The sequence below is a fragment of the Saprolegnia parasitica genome, assembly GCF_000151545.1.
Source record: "Saprolegnia parasitica CBS 223.65 unplaced genomic scaffold supercont2.19, whole genome shotgun sequence".
NCBI classification, from domain to species: Eukaryota; Oomycota; class Saprolegniomycetes; order Saprolegniales; family Saprolegniaceae; genus Saprolegnia; species Saprolegnia parasitica.
In genome coordinates, this window is record NW_012156413.1 from 395,372 (window position 1) to 412,266 (window position 16,895).

The following is a 16,895-nucleotide window of genomic DNA, read 5'->3' on the forward strand; positions in this document are numbered from 1 at the left end:
CGCTCTCGTCGACACGCTATGCTCTTATTCTGACTTCGAGCTCAACCGCGACAAAACCGAGCTGCTTACGTTTGGCGGCGCACTCCCCTATCTTCCAGGACAAGTTGTCACGCCGAACGCGCCTGCAAAAGCGTTAGACATCTTGGTCGCGCCGAACTTGGCACCGCAAGCTCGTAACGACGACGCGCTTCAGAAGTTTCGCAACCATCTTTCAGCTTTGGTCGCACTAAAAGCGCTCGTTCGTTGGTAAAGAAGTTATATCGCAGGCTGTTCTCTTCGGCGAGCCGACGGCGTCATAAAGAAAGCTAGCGGCTGACGACTCGAGTTGCATTTGCAGAATGCCTCGCATCGGCGCAAAAGTGCGCCAGATCGCGCGGACGTATGGGCGGCGCATCAATTGTTGGTCGCACGTTTCGCGGGCTTGCGCATCGAAGAGAAGGCAGCGAGCATCGGAGCCGAGAAAGGGCAAGTTGGATCGGACGGCTATGGCTTGTACCGGTAACGCGGCCCGGTACACGAAGTCACCGTACCGCAGAAGGACGTGGGATGGCTGCCGTAAAGGTACAAACAAGGCCGCTAGGCCCGGTTGCTCGAAGAAGGTCTCAGGAACGCCTAGGTGTTTCAAAGGAAGCTCACGCCAACCAAATTTCGGTCGATGTCGGTAGCCAGTCAGTAGGACGTCTATTGTCGCCGCGAGGACGACACGGGGTCTGAACTTGACGAGCCATGGGGGGCACTGGTTGGGCGCACGGTGTGATCGGCAGGCGAGATGAGCGGGTAGCAGCGAACAAGAGCGGTCGCGAGCAGCCGGATCCAACGGGGGTTGGCTGCAGCGCTAGAAAAAGAATTGGTAGATGTTCTTCGAGGTCGGCGACCATTTGTGGCGAGCCATGCATGGTGTAGACGTGCGATGAGAGCCGATGGCCAACGTGCTGGAAAGCTGGGCGATGCGAAGAGAACCTTGACCGTCGGGTGGTTCTTGCTTGCGTGGAAAGGGTCGCCGAAGGACCCCTACGTTGGTACGCCTCCTCCATAAGCGCAACACCTGCCGTGGTTCACATGGGGCGGGTCTTGTAGTTGGCTAAGTCATGCCTTGACAAAGCAGAGCGATGTCGAGCGGATGCGCGATTTCCAAAGGTCGTACGCGTGCGAGAGACCGAGGCCTCCGTAGCGCTTGGCTAAGAAAACAAGATGTTGAGCAAAATGTCGATGCGTCCGACGTCCAGCGAGCGTGAGCGGGTCGTCGTAGATGTTCTTGACCAAGAACCGATCGACTTGGGCAGCAAGCGAGGCATTCGGGAGGAACCCCCGTGAGCTGATAACAAAGGCCTAGACAGCCTGCGATATAACTTCTTTACCAACGAACGAGCGCTTTTAGTGCGACCAAAGCTGAAAGATGGTTGCGAAACTTCTAAAGCGCGTCGTCGTTACGAGCTTGCGGTGCCAAGTTCGGCGCGACCAAGATGTCTAACGCTTTTGCAGGCGCGTTCGGCGTGACAACTTGTCCTGGAAGATAGGGGAGTGCGCCGCCAAACGTAAGCAGCTCGGTTTTGTCGCGGTTGAGCTCGAAGTCAGAATAAGAGCATAGCGTGTCGACGAGAGCGAGTTGTTGAGCCAGAGTCGGTGCATCGCAGGCAATGAACTGGGTATCATTGGCAAAGCAGCTTACGGCATGTTGCTGGCCGGTGATCCTGATGGCTAACGTTAGGTGGTCGTGCGACCTGAGCAGATGACACATTGGTTCGAGAGCGAGGACATAGAGTGCTTTTCTGACGGCACGTGACGGCGGACGTATTTGGACTAACGCATGTGATGTACGACTGATGATGACCCGTGTTGTAAGAGGTGGTGCCGGGCGGAAGTGTGATGCTGCAATCACTATCATGCCTTGAAAAGAACAGCAAAAATGTCAGCGGCGGGATTTGAACCCGCGAGTGCGAACACACTAGAACTTGAGTCTAGCACCTTGGACCGCTCGGTCACACTGACTTTCACATGACTCTAAACCGTTTGTTCAAATATAGTCATATTACATTGGACAAAGAGTCCACGTGGGAACAAAATACGCAAGAAGCGGGCAGGCAGCGATCCCCAAGAGAGCTCTTCCCGCTTTTGCTTGTGTCGTTTAGCACCTGAACAATCCAGTGAGACAGTATTACGAGCACTGCAGCTTCCAGGCATGGCCTGGCGTTATCCGGATATCTCCGAATAGTAAAACTAGTATAACCAAATAGCAATAATAATAAAATACTCAACGTGCAAAAGAGCAATAAAAGTGATGTCATTATAAAATAGAAAAGGGAGTAATAAAATAAAAAATAAAATGAAAATTCAATTGCAAATCTGACGAAATAGTCATGTACCCATTGAATGTACCCCAATGAATGAAACCTGACCGCCTCACCACGTAGCGAGTCCCCACGTGGAAAAGGCAGACGACAAGTTGTGCATTCGATGTGGAATCTCGACCAGCGCCACCATCCGAATATTTCACGGGTAGACTGCATTTGCCCTGCCGATAGATGCCAGATTGCCGTATGAGCTTCTTTATGCGTGACAATGCACTGGACGCTGGCGCCACAGCCCGCGTCATGTCTTGGCGCCACAACGCCCCAGATACCGCAAAGGGCACTGGCACGCGCTTTGAAGCCTGTCGTCGCCACGCGCTTGATAGCTACGCTTGATACACTGAAAGAGACATTGCACACGGGTACATGGAGCTGCACGCGACGACTTGTGCGAGAACTGACACTTTGATACCTGTTGATACCACTCACTGCTCTTGATACATTTTGTACACCGACCCACGTTGGGAGCATCCGGATCCGCAGCCGGTCGACTAAAAACACCCAATCAAGGCTTCCGACTGGCTACTGCAGGTCATGGAACCAGAAAGCGCCGCTTCTCTCTCAAGCTCTGGAACGTTGAGCCATGCGAAAGCAATGGACGCCGTCGTGTCGCGCCAAGGCGTCCTTGGAAAATAGAAAATCAACTCGACAATCCTGTTCGCCTCTGACCCGCGACAAGGAAGACGCTTGATGCATGCGCTTGCAATGTTCTCAAAATCCTCCACCTCATCCATCATCGCCAGCTTTCTTCTCCCTTCCAACGCGACCTGTCGTGGTGCGATCTTGCCCTCTCTATGGCCGCAGATCCATTCGCGCCTGGCTCGTCGCGGACTTGTCTCGAAATCCCATATCCGAAACCTTGCCTAATACATTGCGACGGCTTGCGTGCAACTAGACTATCAACCAGCCGTGTTGTGTTGGGGCAAGTTGAAGCGTGTGCCACAACAACAACAACCAGTGTGCAAACGACTTACGATGCATCGACCGACGTCGGCGCTCTGTGACCGCCTCCTCTACTGCTCGGACAACGACGACGACGACGACGCCGCCGTCACCACCAAGTCGCTCGGCGAGCTGCAAGACGTGGCGCTGGACCGCCCACGTCCGTCATCCGAATCGGAGCGCCGGCCATCGCTGGAATGCCCCGTCTGCCTCGACGCCGTCTGCCGGCCCGTCGCCACCAAGTGCGGCCACGTCTTCTGCGACGAGTGTCTTGGAAGATCGCTGCAGCGTACCAAGCACCAGTGCCCCGTCTGTCGCCGTCGCGTGATTCGCAGGGGTCTCTTGCGACTGTTTATTTAATACTAATGTTGGCACCTTCGTCGTCCCGTCGGCCATAGTACCCGTTCCAGTCGAGCTGCAAGAGCAAGTCCTATGACATACCCCGCGCATCTCGCCATCCATCCGCATCAAGAGACGAGAGTACCTCGACAAAGGCCGAGGCATGGCCGTCACGGTCGCGCTGGAGCCGCAGCGCATCGCAGAGCGCGACTGCATCGCCGTCGTGGTGCTGCGCCGCGTCCAGTACGTGCAGCAAGAGCTCCTTGGCGTGGTCGGCGGTGGCGACGGACCCGAGCTGCAGCTGCGTGCACATGGTCGAGAGCCGCGTCAAGCAATTCTGCACGGCCGTCTGCACGTCGGCGGATCCGCGCGTCAAAAAACACCTATACAGGTTCGAAGTGCATGCGACGTGCTCGAGGTGTGTACCGCGCCAGCAAGGTTGCTACGTAGGCATGGTGGCGCCGCTGCACTGCCACCGTATCGGTCGCTGTCGCGACGGCCATGCAGAGGTCGTCATACTCGTGCACGAGCACCTGCATCGCACCCGATATGCACAATGCAGCGACAGGGTGTCTCTACCTGCGACGTGTAGTTGTGCAAGGTCGACGCCACGTGGTGCTGGCAGTAGAGCGCCCGGTCGATCGCCCGGCGCGCGTGCGTTGCCAGCTGCACGCGCGTGAGCAGCCAGCGCAACCGGCGACGTGCGTCGTGGAGCTGCGCGAGCGTCGCTTTGAGCTGGAAGACAAACCGGTGGATCGCGACATACTGCGCGACGACCGACGCGGGCACAACGAGCGCGAGGGCATCGGGGAGACCATACGTTGGCGTCAGCGACGTCACAAAGGACGCAACCGACATCGCATGCTGCACTAGTGCACGTGGTTGTATGGACACTATTGTCTTTAACGAGGGAGACGTACGTGACGACGGCGCGTAGGCAAAGCGACTTGGCACCCGCGGCGTGTACGACGCCTCGGTCATCGCACTCGCCATGGCGTCGTTGAGCGCGTCATTCGAGTGCACCTTGGACCGCGCGAGACCGTCCACGACGACTTTGACAAACATGTCGACCCAAAGACCTAGCACACCATCGATGGACATCGACGCCACCGAGGCTCGAAGCACGTACCGCCCGAGAGCAGCATGGTTTCATGGAGCGTCGCGAGGTGGTCGAGTAGCCGCATGTCGTCACGGAGGGCGTCAAGGGCGACGGAGCCGACGAGCGCCCGGAACCCGCGGATCGGTGCATCGAGGCTCGCAACAACCAACGTGTCGATGGGGGCAAACGCGTCGGGCTAGACACGATTTTTCCAGCGTTTTCCGCATTTTCGATCGAGCCTTGTACTACCTCGTGGCCGAGCAGCTGCGTGTAAAAGGTAGCCATCGCCGCCATCTCGAGGGGAGCGACCGTGCGCGGCAGAAGCTCCGTGCTCGCGTACGCTTGCGCCATCGACGCCTGCGCGAGCTTCCATTGCAGCCACTGGCGGGACGTCCGAGGCACTTGGTCCGTTGTCTCTGGCACGGACGGACAATGCCGACGATCGACGACGACGACGTCGTCGTCTGGGCCACGCAGCAGCGCGCCGACCGAGTCTTTGCCGCCGCCCGCCGGTTGCAAGAGGCGGACGCTCGACTTGACCGTTGAAAGGGATTTGAACTGGGCGTAGAGCGTGTCGGCGACGTCGTTGCCGTCCCCGCCCGGTGCCTGCTGCACGCGCACCTGACTGCGCACGGATGATGACAGATCGTCGTCATGGCAACGCGTGGCGTCGAGCACATTGGCCATGCCGTCACTGATGCCGCCAGGCGCCGACGAGAGCACGCGGACACTCGGATGGTACGTCATCTCGGTCGCGCCGGCGTAGAGCATGTGCCAAACATCCGAGCCGCTGCCGCCCGGCTCTTGAGAGACTTTGACAGTGGATCGCAGCGGTAGCGTCGCGTCGGTCTCCGTCGTACGATGGTAGAGAAGCGCCGCCGCGTCATGGCCGCCACCGCCGGGTGCGTGCAGCACCTTGATACCCGGAACAACGGCGGTTGGGGCGGCCTCGGTGCCGTAAATGGCATCGGCAACGTCGGCGCCACCGCCACCGGGCTCTCGTAACACGCGCACCGACGACAGATCGTCGCACACTGCATTGGCACCATCGTACATGGCGGTCGCGACCGCGTCACCACCGCCACCCGGGACGTGGAGCACCTTGATATTGGTCGCCAATGGATGGTCGACCGCGTGGTCGCCTCGGTAGATGGCCTCGGCGGCTTGGTCGCCGCCTCCGCCGGGCGCTTGCTGCACCCGAACATGCGCAAACGATGCAGCGAGCGCTTCGTCGTCGTCGCAGTTGCCATAGATGACGTGCCGCGCGTCATCGCCGCCGCCGCCCGGCGCCCGCAAGACCCGCACCGAGCTCGCTGCACTTGCCGTCGTCTCGCCCTTTAGGGAAACGACCCGACTGTCGCTGGGCCCACGAGGCGACTCCAGTGCCTTGACGTGCGCGTTTGGACCACCAACGATCTCGTCACTGCTGCTGTCTTGGGTTCGTGTAGTTGCAGCAAGCAGCACGTCATAGGGTCGCTGCAGTGCTGCACTCTTCGTGATGTGTGCACCTTGCTTGGCCGAGGCTACCGAATCGCTTCGTACAAACCGTGCGCGAGGCGCCACGTACCTTGCAGCCACGCAGCAGCGTCCGCGTTGAAGAGCGCATCGAGCTGGAGACCTGCGACGTGCTTGCGAGCCAGTCGTGCTTGTCGCCAGAGCTGGACGCGGTGGCGATGCTCGGCGCGCTCCATCAGATCTGCGTAGCTACATAAACCATATTCAATCGTCCCGTACCACCACCACATCGTACATGGCGACGATGGCGTCCTTGTCGTGCGCGAGCTTGGCGGCGTCACGGGCGGCTTGCGCGTCGGCGACGGCTGCGTCTTCTGCTTGTACTTTGGCGGCCGATGCACGCGCCAGCGCCGCGTCGGCTGCGATCTGAGCATCCAGCAACTCTTTTTGGAGCTTTTGGCGCGCCTTGACCAGCTGCTTGTGGCGCAGGGCGTCCTAAACAGGCTCAATCGACAAATACCATGGATGATGTTTGGTGCGTACATCCAAGGCCGATGTCTTGGTGCTTACGTCGCGCGGCGCGCGCTGCATGGCGACGATAGCATCGGCGAGCGCCTGCAGTCGCGCCTGCTTGAGCGTCGCCACACGACTTTTGCACGCATTCAAGTGGGCAACATGGCGTGCTTGGGCCGCTTGAATCGCAACGACACTCGTCTCGATGCGCAGTGGCTCCCACGACGCCTACGCCGCTTCCTCTCTGAGGACGCGACCGTATCTTCATCCAACGTCACGTACCGTCAGTAGGGCATGGAGCGTTGGCGCCATGGCGTGCACGAGCCGGAGGAGCGAGCGGGACTCGGCAACCGCGTCGACCCACCCGTCGTGCTTGGCAAAGCAGCGCGGCAAGAGCTAGTTTGCCATGGCCGCTAAAGCTTCGTTGGCATATACCTCGGGACGTACGCTGTCCTTGGCGTCGGTCGACGGCGCGGCATCACCGAGGAAGAGCCCGCGCGAGATCGACGCCAGATACGGAGCACTCATCGCGGTGAAGAGCCACATGTACAACGTCGTTGTCGGTGGCGCGCAGATCTGACCGAGCACAAGCCGGTCGTAGAGATGGTCCAGGAACGCTTGGTCTGTCGACGGCAGCGCGTCGAGCACGGGTCGACCAATCGCATCGGCGTACTCGACCGCGCCGACCCAGAGCGTGTCGTCGTCACAGCCAAACACCGACGCCATTTCTGCGGCGCAACTGCAGAGGTCGCGCGTTCTAGTGAGCAGCGAGAGCACGGTCGGCGCTTCGACGTGGAGAAGGTATGCCTACACATCCCGTTCACACGCTCACGGCGTCGTGAGAGGGTATACTACCTGCTGCGACGCCAAGAACGTGTGCAGACACTCGGCCAGCGCCAGCCGCTGGCGCCGGCCGAGCGCGTCCGCAAGGGCTTGCAAGCGAACGACGTAGGTCGCCGTCGTCGCCATGGTCTACCGCATCGCATCGATACCCGCCTTGCGGAACAGACGAAGCGGTACCGTCAAGAGCGATCGCAGCGTGCGGGAGACCGCTCCGTGCAAGCGCAGCGCTTCCGAGACAACGCACATGGTCATCGTATCTCGCCGCACGGCAAATAGTTCCGACGGCGTCCCTTGCAGCGCCAGCAGCACCGTCTACAGAGCGTCCATAACAAACGGCGCATACATCATCATCCACAACCTCGATGACGCGATTGGGGCGGACGCGGACGACGTGGCACAACGCGTCATGAGCACCGTACGCATCGTCTTCGTACAGGTCGCGACCGAGTCGAAGGCTCCGTGGCATCATCGAGTAGCGATATGGACCGAGGTCTTCCCACGCCGACACGCCGTGACACGCCTCTGTGTCGGCGCTGGCACGACACCAGAGGTCCGTCTCGGACGACGAGGCGTGTGCGATGTGTACGGTGCGCGGCTGCTTTGAAAAAGCAGCTTAGGCGCGTCCGGCGAGACAGTAAACGACGTTTTCGGCTCGGGTCGATGCTGGCTTGGCTGTGGCACTTGTCGCCGCTTGGGCGCAAGTTCATGGCCCGTCCTGCGCAGCATTGTTTCCATTAGCACACACAAGGAAGAGATCAGGAGGATAAGGCTACGTACGAGAGCGCGCTCTGCACCATGTCGGGCGCCGTCTCGGCGAGCGCCGGCAGCGCCATCGAGATCTAACGACGCTACTCGTTGTCGATTGGAAGCGAAGGCGGCGACGGACCTGAAAGCGCTCGAGCTGCGCGTCCGACCGGTGAAAGCTCGCGTGGTGGAGAGCGCCAAAGAGCGTTGACGACGATGGCGCTGTCGGCGGGTCGCGCCACACGTCGCTCTGCACGTCGCTCTTGCCCGGGACGGCGGTGAACGCGGCCATCAGCGTGTGCCTACAAAGGACACGACGCATGTGGCTATAAGAAAGGACGCAAGGCAGACGCACGCTTCGTCATCGGCCAAGAAGGGCGTCGCACCAAAGAGACGGGCCGGGTCGACGATGAGCCCGACGTTGCTTTGGACGATGGCTTCGCCGCGGCGCTGGTTGGAGATCGTGTTGGCGATCGTGGGCTGGGTGCGCAGGAGCTAGGAGGTTCGGATAGCATCTATGTACTCGTAGATGCAAGTGCGTGTACTTGAAGCGTTCTGGGTCCGAGGCAGCACTCGGTAAAGGTCGTCCCGTCTTGTCCGCCGGCGAGCGCGAAGAGGACGCGGAGCACGCCCGGCATGTCGATGGTCGACGCGGCCAGTCGACGCTCTGTACGTAGACGTCGTACTGGACGCGAATGTCGAGATGAAGCGCGTACCATGAAGGCAGGAATCGACGATGGCTTCGATGCCATCCGCCATGAGCGCCCTACACACGATGCGGATGAACCATGCACCGCGCGGTGCATGCGTCGTACAAGTCGCGCTCGCGAAGACAGTAGGCCACAGATGACGCCTTGCGCTGAACGTGCGCTTGGGCCATGTCGGCGACCACGATCTCGCTGGCCGTCGCGAGCTAATGCGGCGAGATCACGCGTCAAGGTTCAAGCAATCCCGGGACGTACATGCGAGAAGAGCAGGACGTCCATCGCGTGACGGACGTCGCCAAGTCGGCGGCATGGCGCAGTCGGCTACGTAGAGGCGCGTGAGGTATCTGGCCGCTGGCTCCTCTTGTCTACCTCGGCCAGCGTCCGCAGCTGCTGGACGAGCCCGACGACGCTCGGCTCGTGCATGGCTGGTGTCTTTATCCGGAATCTACGGATACCGCTCGTTTAGGTTGCGTGGGTTTAGCCAACGTAGCAACGTCAAGACTACAACGATACCTAGGACCTCTGAACGATACGAACATATTGCACACCACCTAACGTGGCATGCCCAACTACAAATTTCGCTCGGAGCCCACACCGACAGCTGCACAGCGCATCACACCAGCAAATGAATCGACAACCGTCGATTGGAAAAGGCTACTACGCCAGATCACTCTACATTGGAGGCATGCTGCGGCGACAAGCTTTACTCCTGGCAGTAGAGCCATGTCAGCCGAGCCACTCGAGCTGCCAGTGCGAGCGTCGAGGCCCACACAGTCGCTCTTTGAAATACGGTAAAATCCACCTTGGCCCACATCGTGTTCTCTGAGCGATTGCTCGAGCGTAGCTCTCTTCAAGACCACGAAAACTGTCAAGTGCATCTACAATTTTGGCTCGGAACCCGCACCGACGGCTACACGGCGTGTCGTAGCGATATGCACAAATGAATCATGAACCGTGGGCACACTTGCCATGTCCAGATCACTCTGCACGGCATGCATGATGTAGGTGCTGCATTCTCCATTCGTGGCGACCCACGCTTCGTGACATGGCTCTACCATCCCACGAGCTAGAGCGGAGCCACTCGAGCTGCCAGTGCGAGCCTCGGAACCAACTCAAAATCGTGCATGCAACATGGTAAAATCTATGTCGTGCGAAATATTGTCTCATCGTTGATTGCTCGCGCACGGTTGTCAACAAGACTGTCGTTCCTAGCGCGGGGATTGATGGTTTTGATGTTGAACCTACACCAAGGGTTCAAATGCGCGTTTTTGTGAAATGAACGTGTTCAACCTGAAGCGTCGATGCCAAAGGGCTGCTCCAATCTTTCTACATTGGATGCATGTAGCGGCCGCAGTCTGTGTCCGTGGCCATCGGTCCTTCGTGATATGGCTGGTCGCAGCGGTTCGAGCCACTCTGGTTGTCTGTAGGAGTGTCGAGACCAATTCAACCGGCCCTCGTCAACCTGGTAGAATCGTCCTTGGTCAACACTGCGTTCTATCAACGACTGTTGTCGTAGGACTGTGTTCCACACCATCTAACGTGGCAAGTGGAGTTGGCCACGGCACGTTTGGTGGCCTTGGGAACCAACTTAGCCTACGCTATGACTTAAGTGGTTGAAAATCGGGCAAATTCGTTAATTGGTCTAGATTTGTACTATGCTTTTGTCAACCCAACTTTTAAAGCATCCCAGACATGTTTGTGACCAGGGTCAGGGGTGGTGAGCGTTGAACTGCAATCGATTCGAGTTTTGACCTGGTTCCATGTGATTGAAATTCAGGCAAATTATGAAATGCTCTCAGTTTGCACGCGTTTGCGAGGCCAAGTGTGGAAGCATCCTCTCGATACGTCCATGACCATTTATGTATGAGGTAGCGATCGTTTACCTGCGCCTATTTCGAGTTTTGACTTGGCTACTTGTGCCCAATTGCCCACATCGTAACAACTGCAAATGATGGGTAAATATGTAGCACGGGTTCTTGCACTCCAATATGCCAAGAGGACTATTCATCGTTTCTGTCTGGCGCTAAAGGTCGCGTCATTATTTTAACATCTACTTCACTGCTTCGACTTTATGCATCGTCGTCCATGGCGCCAAGGTTCTCGTAGCTCATTGGATGGTCCCGATCGAAATATGCCTATTTTTAGCCAATCGTTGGCCGCAGCACTCGGGTCGGCCCCCTACTCTATTCTCAGCCGCGTGACTTGCTTGCTGTATGACCTGGTTCACGAGGGGGCCCTCTCAAACGATGGCCTCGTGCTGGCTCATTCGCTTTTGCCCACCCCGCGGTTCATGACGAAAGATGTCGGAGGATGGAACGTCATCATCGCACGCGCGAAGCCGATACCGTAAGAAGCCAGCGGACAAAGGTAGACGCATGAAGCATGCGAGCAGTCGCTCAGGCAGATCGTAGTCGACGACGCGCGGCTCTACGTGCCCGAGGCCGCGCCCAAGAAGCCGACGCCCCGCGGCAAGCAGTCCAAGAAGGCCAAGGACAACGATCTCTCTGGCCGCATGCAAGAGGCCATGTCGATGGACGGCCACGAGATCGACGAGCAGCGGAAGAGCCGCGAGTTGCATGTGCAAAAGCAGCGCAAGCACCGCAAGACGACAGAGGACGAGCGCAAGAAGCGCGAGCACGCGCAAGCGCTCATGATCAAGCGCGTCGAGAAGGAGACGATCGAGAAGCTTTCACGCGCCGAAGTCATGTTTTCGCTCTTGCAGGAGCACAAGCAGACCAAGCCGCCGACCAAGACCGCGTACGCGTCGCCTTGAACCCATGTCCATATTGACACTGCGATGCACGTAGCTCACCGACAACGCACGCGACGACTCGGGCGCACGACGAAGGCTACCCGTTTGGCTTCAACCCCGCGGGCGTGCAGCCCGACGAGCTCCTGCCGCGCATCAAGCGCTGGGAAGAGCACTTGAAGCGCCTCCTCGGCGCGCCGCGGACGTACGCGCTGCTCGCACCCCTCGCATGCGCTCACATGGCCTAGGCCGCAACCGTATGCGATCGTCAGCGACCACGAGCGCGGCATCAACTGCCTCCGCTTGGCTTGCCGCGACGCCTACGTCGAGCTCCTGCTCCGCCACCCGGACGTGGCGCGGCGCATGGTATCATCTACGCCCGATCCGTCTCCCGTACGACACTTGTCTTAGGACGTCAACGAGCGCTTGTGGATGAACTGGTACCGCGAGATTGACGGCGCGCAAGCCGCGTTCCGGGCCAACGGGTCGTCGCTGCCGGTGCGCGATGCGCTCGCCGCGCTCCTCGCGACGTGCACGAGCTTTTACCACAAGCTGCTCGGCGCGCTCCAGGCCGCGTCCTCGGCGCCGCTCGCTGTGCACGCGACGCTCGTGGCGCTCGGCGACCTCTCGCGGTACGCGCAGGGTCTCTTGCCCAAGGCCAGCCGCAACTGGGCGCTCGCCGCCGTGCACTACAAAGAAGCGCTCTCGCAGCTGCCGTCGAACGGCAAGGTCTTCAACCAGCTCGCGCTGCTGGCGCTCCACAACAACAACAGCTTTGAAGCGTGCTACCTCTACGCACGCAGCCTCGCGGTCACGACGCCGTTCCGCGCGCGCGAGAACTTGATGACGACGCTCTCGAAAGCCGAAGAAACCGGCCGCAAGCACCTCCGCGACTTGGACGGTCTCGGCGTCTTCAAGGCGCGCTTCTTGGTCGGCGCATCGATCCTCTACTCGGGCGTGGATGTGGTTGCGCGCGCCGACGCATTCACCGCGTGCGTCGAGTCGCTCGCCGCCGTCGTGCCGCTGGGCGGCGCCTCCACGTCGTCGCTCTTGCTGCAGACGATGCTTTTTTCGTTGTTTCTCGTGCACAACACCCAGGTATCAATCTATCAATCTATCAGCGTAGCGAGACAGAATGGCCTGATGTCTAGGTCGCGATCGGCCACCCCGAGATTCAAGACCCGTGCTTCGACACCGAGTGGCGGCACTGGCATGACCACGAGGTCGTCCACGTGGCGCTGCGCTGGAGCTTTCGCTTGACGAGCGTGCTCTTGCTCGCGATGGCGCGGTCGCCGACCGACGCGTTGCTCCAGACATGTTTGCCCAGCGTCACGATCGTCCTTGACTGGCTGCGCAGCCACGCGTGGTTTTTCGAGTGGAAAGACGATAGCGTCGTCGAGCTTCAAGCGGCGCTAATGCAGCTCGTGCCGGTGCTCCACGCTAAGAAGGATGCGCTTCTGCACGACCATTGGGACGGGCACCGGGCGCCGGTGCCCGAAGATCTCGAACTCCGCGGGTTTCTCCCATGCGCGGCCGCGCTCCACCGCCGCGTCGGTTCGGACACGCGCCTCGTTGACGTGGATGACGCGCCGTTGTCGCTCTACGTGGCGCGCGCCCTGGGCTTTGTCGACTTCGCGACGGACCTCGACTGGATGCGGCCGGTGGTCCTACCGCGGGTGCCGCCGTCTCTCTCGGTCGTGACGGCTGTCGACCGACTCTGCCCGCAGTGCTCCAACTCGATCGTGCGCTTGCCATGCGGGTTTTGCGGCTACGAAAGCGACGAAGCGGATGTCGCGCCGCGGGTCTCTGCCCGTGCGCTCACGCCAGGTCGTGGCGTCCTCGCCAACGTCAACCTTAATGTCGCCAAACCGACCAAACCGAAGCGACCGTCGCAGCTGCGCCAACGGCCGGTCCCGACCTTTGGCGGCTGCGGGTACGCGTCTCCGAACGACCCCAAGTGCCTCATCGTCGTCGACGCGGCCAACGTGGCCATGCGGCACGGTCTCAACGCCCGCTTCTCGTGCGCAGGCATTCGGCTTGTCTTTGACTATTACTTGGCGCGCGGCCACAAAGTGCTGGCGTTCTTGCCCGACTACCTCCTCCGCTACGAGTCGGTGGGCGCGCAGAAGCGCATGGCCGGCGCGGGCTACGACGTGAGTCCGAGCAAGCTCCCGGACGATGTGGGCTTGCTCCAGAGCATGGTGCTCGAAGGGACCGTGATTGCGACGCCGCCCCAAGACTATGACGACTCGTACTGCATTCAGTACGCCGGGCGCCATGACGGCTGCGTCGTCACCAACGACCTCTTCCGCGACCACGTGGATGGCCTCCAGGGCACGGGCCAGCAAAAGGCCGCGATGCGCCAGTGGCTCTCGGCGCACTGCATCTCGTTCACGTGGGTCGGCGACGAGTTTCTACCCAACCCCGACTTTCGGTGCGTCCATTTTCTTCTTCTTAAGAAATCTAACGGTTGGGACATGATTAGGTTCCCCCAACCCTCGCCGCTCGAGGATGCCATGTAGATACATACCATCGACTAGGGTGTTAATCCAAAGCTGAGCTTGAGCTGTGCAGCCAAATCGTCCACAATTGCGTCGGGTAGTTTCGACGCCACGTCGTGGGGCATTGCACGTGGCTGCTCGTCCCGCACCGCTTCGAGGTACTGCACCTGCTGCGTCAAGCGAATGATGGCGGCTTCGAGCTCCGAGATGATGCTCGCCTCGACCGACGGCCGGCGTGCCTTTTGCTGCTGCTGCTTGAGGCGTTGGTTGTCGGCCTGGATCGCATTCAATTGCATTATGGAGGCCGGCAGGAACTAGGATATAGCATACCTCGAGGCGATCAATGTGGGCTTGCGCACTCGCCTGCGCGGCTTCGAGGGCTTCGATCTTGGCCATCAACTTAGCAAACTACAACGACAACAGTCGCAGCAACACATGCGACGACAACTCTACCGTGCGAGGGTCCAGCGCCGTGGGCGGCGGTGCCGTGTCGTCTTGGTTCGAGCGCAGAAAGCCCGGACTTGTTGCCCCCACGAGCAAGTCGAGCGCCGAAGCTTCCGCGGCCCCGATGCCTGGCGGTGGCGGGGGCAGACTTGGCGACGGGTGAAGCGGTTCCTTGCGGAGGATCCCAGCGCTGGCTTTGGTTGTCGTCGTCTTCTTTTTCTTCTGCTTTGATTTCCCATTCTAGAGGTCGCTGTATGGAACGAAGACTGGAGGCTCTATGGGACGCACTGTGTTGGCGTAGATCGAGGTGACCTTGCGCGCCACGAGGGGTCTGCGCACCGGTGTCGGCGCCGGTGGTGGCCGCAACGGCGACGGCGACGGCATGGGCGGCGACGGCGGGCGGCGATGCACTTTTTTGCGCGCGACGGGGGGGACCACGGAAGCTGGACCCCGCCACTGCTGCAGCACACGTTTGAGCAGCGGGTGCTCCATGGGGTGGTGCATCGATGACGTGGCGCGCTCGACGCGGTCCTGGAGCATCCGGTCCACAAACGTCGTGACGCGGGCGTCTACCCCAAGGACGAGGATCAGCCACAGATGCGTGTGCCCCGGGTCGCGACCTACCGGCCGCGCTGTTGCCACGGAGCACAAGCACCGTCAAGGTGCTGTTGGTTTGGAGCGCCTCGGCAAGGTTCAATACACCCCGGGGTCCGATTGCATTGGCGGCCAAGTTGAGGCCGTAGAGCCAGTTGTCGTTGTAGAGAGCTTGGCAGAGCACCTCGGTCGTCGCATCGCCGAGTGCATTGGAGGCGACGCTGAGGAGCATGCAGCCCTCGCCCTGGATGGGTGTTGTCTGGCCGCGCAGCGTCGTGCTCCAATACGTCTCGTCGCGACGCTGGCACTGCACCTACAATAGTTCGCTTTGAAGAGAGGATTCGCGGACGACATGTGGACGCGAGTACGCGAAGGATGCGCGAGAGGGCGCGGGCGCTCTTGTCGCTGAGCTCGCACGACGCCAAACTCAAGTGCAACAGCTGGGGCTGCGTCGCCAATGCGTCCTCGAGCTCTACCGAAAGCTGCTTCATCATGACGATGACGACGACGTGGCGTACGATCGAGGCCGGCGTCGCCGAGCTTGGACTCGGAGAGGTCGATGGAGACGAGCGTCGTCGCTGCCTTGAGCCCCTGCATGTAGCATCGAAATCGTAGTACCATGCGTGCAAAGAAGATAGAAGCCACCTTGGCGAGGTCCTGGACCGTCTCGCTCGCAATCGGGACGCCAACGAGGTCCAGCGACACGAGGCTCGTGGCATGCAAGAGCATCGAGCTGAGGCTACGCACGATGCGCATGTGCCCAAGAGGCTGCATCGCATATGGCTCGTCCAAGCCCATGCGCAGGAGCTTGGTGCGCAGCGCTACGTCGATCAGATGATCCCACCTGCATCCTCTCGTCGTTGTCGTGCTTCGTACCTCGCTTCATGGGCACGCGCCCGAGAAAGATGCGCGCATGCTGGAGCGTCGTCGTCTTGGCAATAAAGTCAAAGAGCACGCGCAGCTAGGCCGCGATCAGGCCATGTCGCGAGCGCCTGCGTCGTACTACCTCTTCCGGGTCGAGGTTGTCGACATGCAGATGCACTCCGTGTTTCCTACGCGAGATGGCATGGCACCATGTCCATGGCCATGGAGCTAGCGAACTCGAAGATCGTCTTGGCCTCGGGGATCGGCTCGGTCGTCTTCTTGTGGCAGAAGGCTGCGTACGCGAGGGCGAGGCTGCTCATCGGCCCAAAGATATAGTCGGTTAGAAAGCCCACTTGTCGCTAAAGTCGCCAACGAGAGCCCACGAGCGGACCATAAAGTGGTACTTGTAGTCGACAACGCCTTTCGAGCTGCGTGCACTCCGTACGTAGACCTCCTAGCAAGGACAGCACTCTCGCTACACACAAATGTTTTATGCAATGTTTTGATACCTCTAGTCTTTTGGGGATAAATAGACAGGAGACCTATAGAACCATCTCTTAAGCCCAATTCGCTGCCAACGAGTATCAAGGTATCAAGTCGCAGCAGCCAACCCATGAGGATCCTGCATGTCGATGACATTGTGCACTCGTGGATCAAGATGGGCGAAACTTCTACCAAAGCTCGCGTTGTCTGGTGGCATGGATCCAAAGATCGCGCGGAAGCGCCCGATGATTCGACGCCGACGACTGCGAT

The 16,895-nt window shown here is 59.9% G+C and overlaps 3 protein-coding genes and 1 non-coding gene across 4 annotated transcripts; 1 reads left to right on the forward strand and 3 right to left on the reverse strand.

The window, feature by feature from the left end:
• Nucleotides 1-1,907: 1,907 nt before the first annotated feature.
• On the reverse strand, nt 1,908-1,989 carry SPRG_30067. The gene has a single exon. It is a non-coding gene; the product is annotated as a tRNA-Leu (tRNA).
• Nucleotides 1,990-3,642: 1,653 nt separating this feature from the next.
• Nucleotides 3,643-7,422, reverse strand: SPRG_19901 (hypothetical protein; the record flags this gene model as incomplete). Its single annotated transcript, XM_012344738.1, has 12 exons — nt 3,643-3,720; nt 3,775-4,012; nt 4,056-4,162; nt 4,209-4,498; nt 4,550-4,708; nt 4,759-4,924; nt 4,978-6,251; nt 6,296-6,432; nt 6,479-6,678; nt 6,727-6,924; nt 6,979-7,092; nt 7,144-7,422. The coding sequence occupies 12 exons, from the start codon at nt 7,420-7,422 to the stop codon at nt 3,643-3,645; spliced, it is 3,240 nt and encodes a 1,079-aa protein (XP_012200128.1).
• Nucleotides 7,423-11,290: 3,868 nt separating this feature from the next.
• Nucleotides 11,291-14,261, forward strand: SPRG_19902 (hypothetical protein; the record flags this gene model as incomplete). The annotated part of the gene is made up of 7 exons (XM_012344739.1): nt 11,291-11,357; nt 11,402-11,747; nt 11,798-11,944; nt 11,988-12,105; nt 12,151-12,837; nt 12,891-14,173; nt 14,225-14,261. The coding sequence occupies 7 exons, from the start codon at nt 11,291-11,293 to the stop codon at nt 14,259-14,261; spliced, it is 2,685 nt and encodes an 894-aa protein (XP_012200129.1).
• A 14-nt stretch (nt 14,262-14,275) lies between these two features.
• On the reverse strand, nt 14,276-16,462 carry SPRG_19903 (hypothetical protein; the record flags this gene model as incomplete). The annotated part of the gene is made up of 11 exons (XM_012344740.1): nt 14,276-14,515; nt 14,571-14,648; nt 14,694-14,924; nt 14,973-15,253; nt 15,309-15,591; nt 15,647-15,750; nt 15,797-15,869; nt 15,924-16,099; nt 16,155-16,239; nt 16,285-16,330; nt 16,380-16,462. 11 exons carry the CDS (start codon nt 16,460-16,462, stop codon nt 14,276-14,278), a joined length of 1,680 nt encoding a protein of 559 aa, XP_012200130.1.
• Nucleotides 16,463-16,895: the final 433 nt, after the last annotated feature.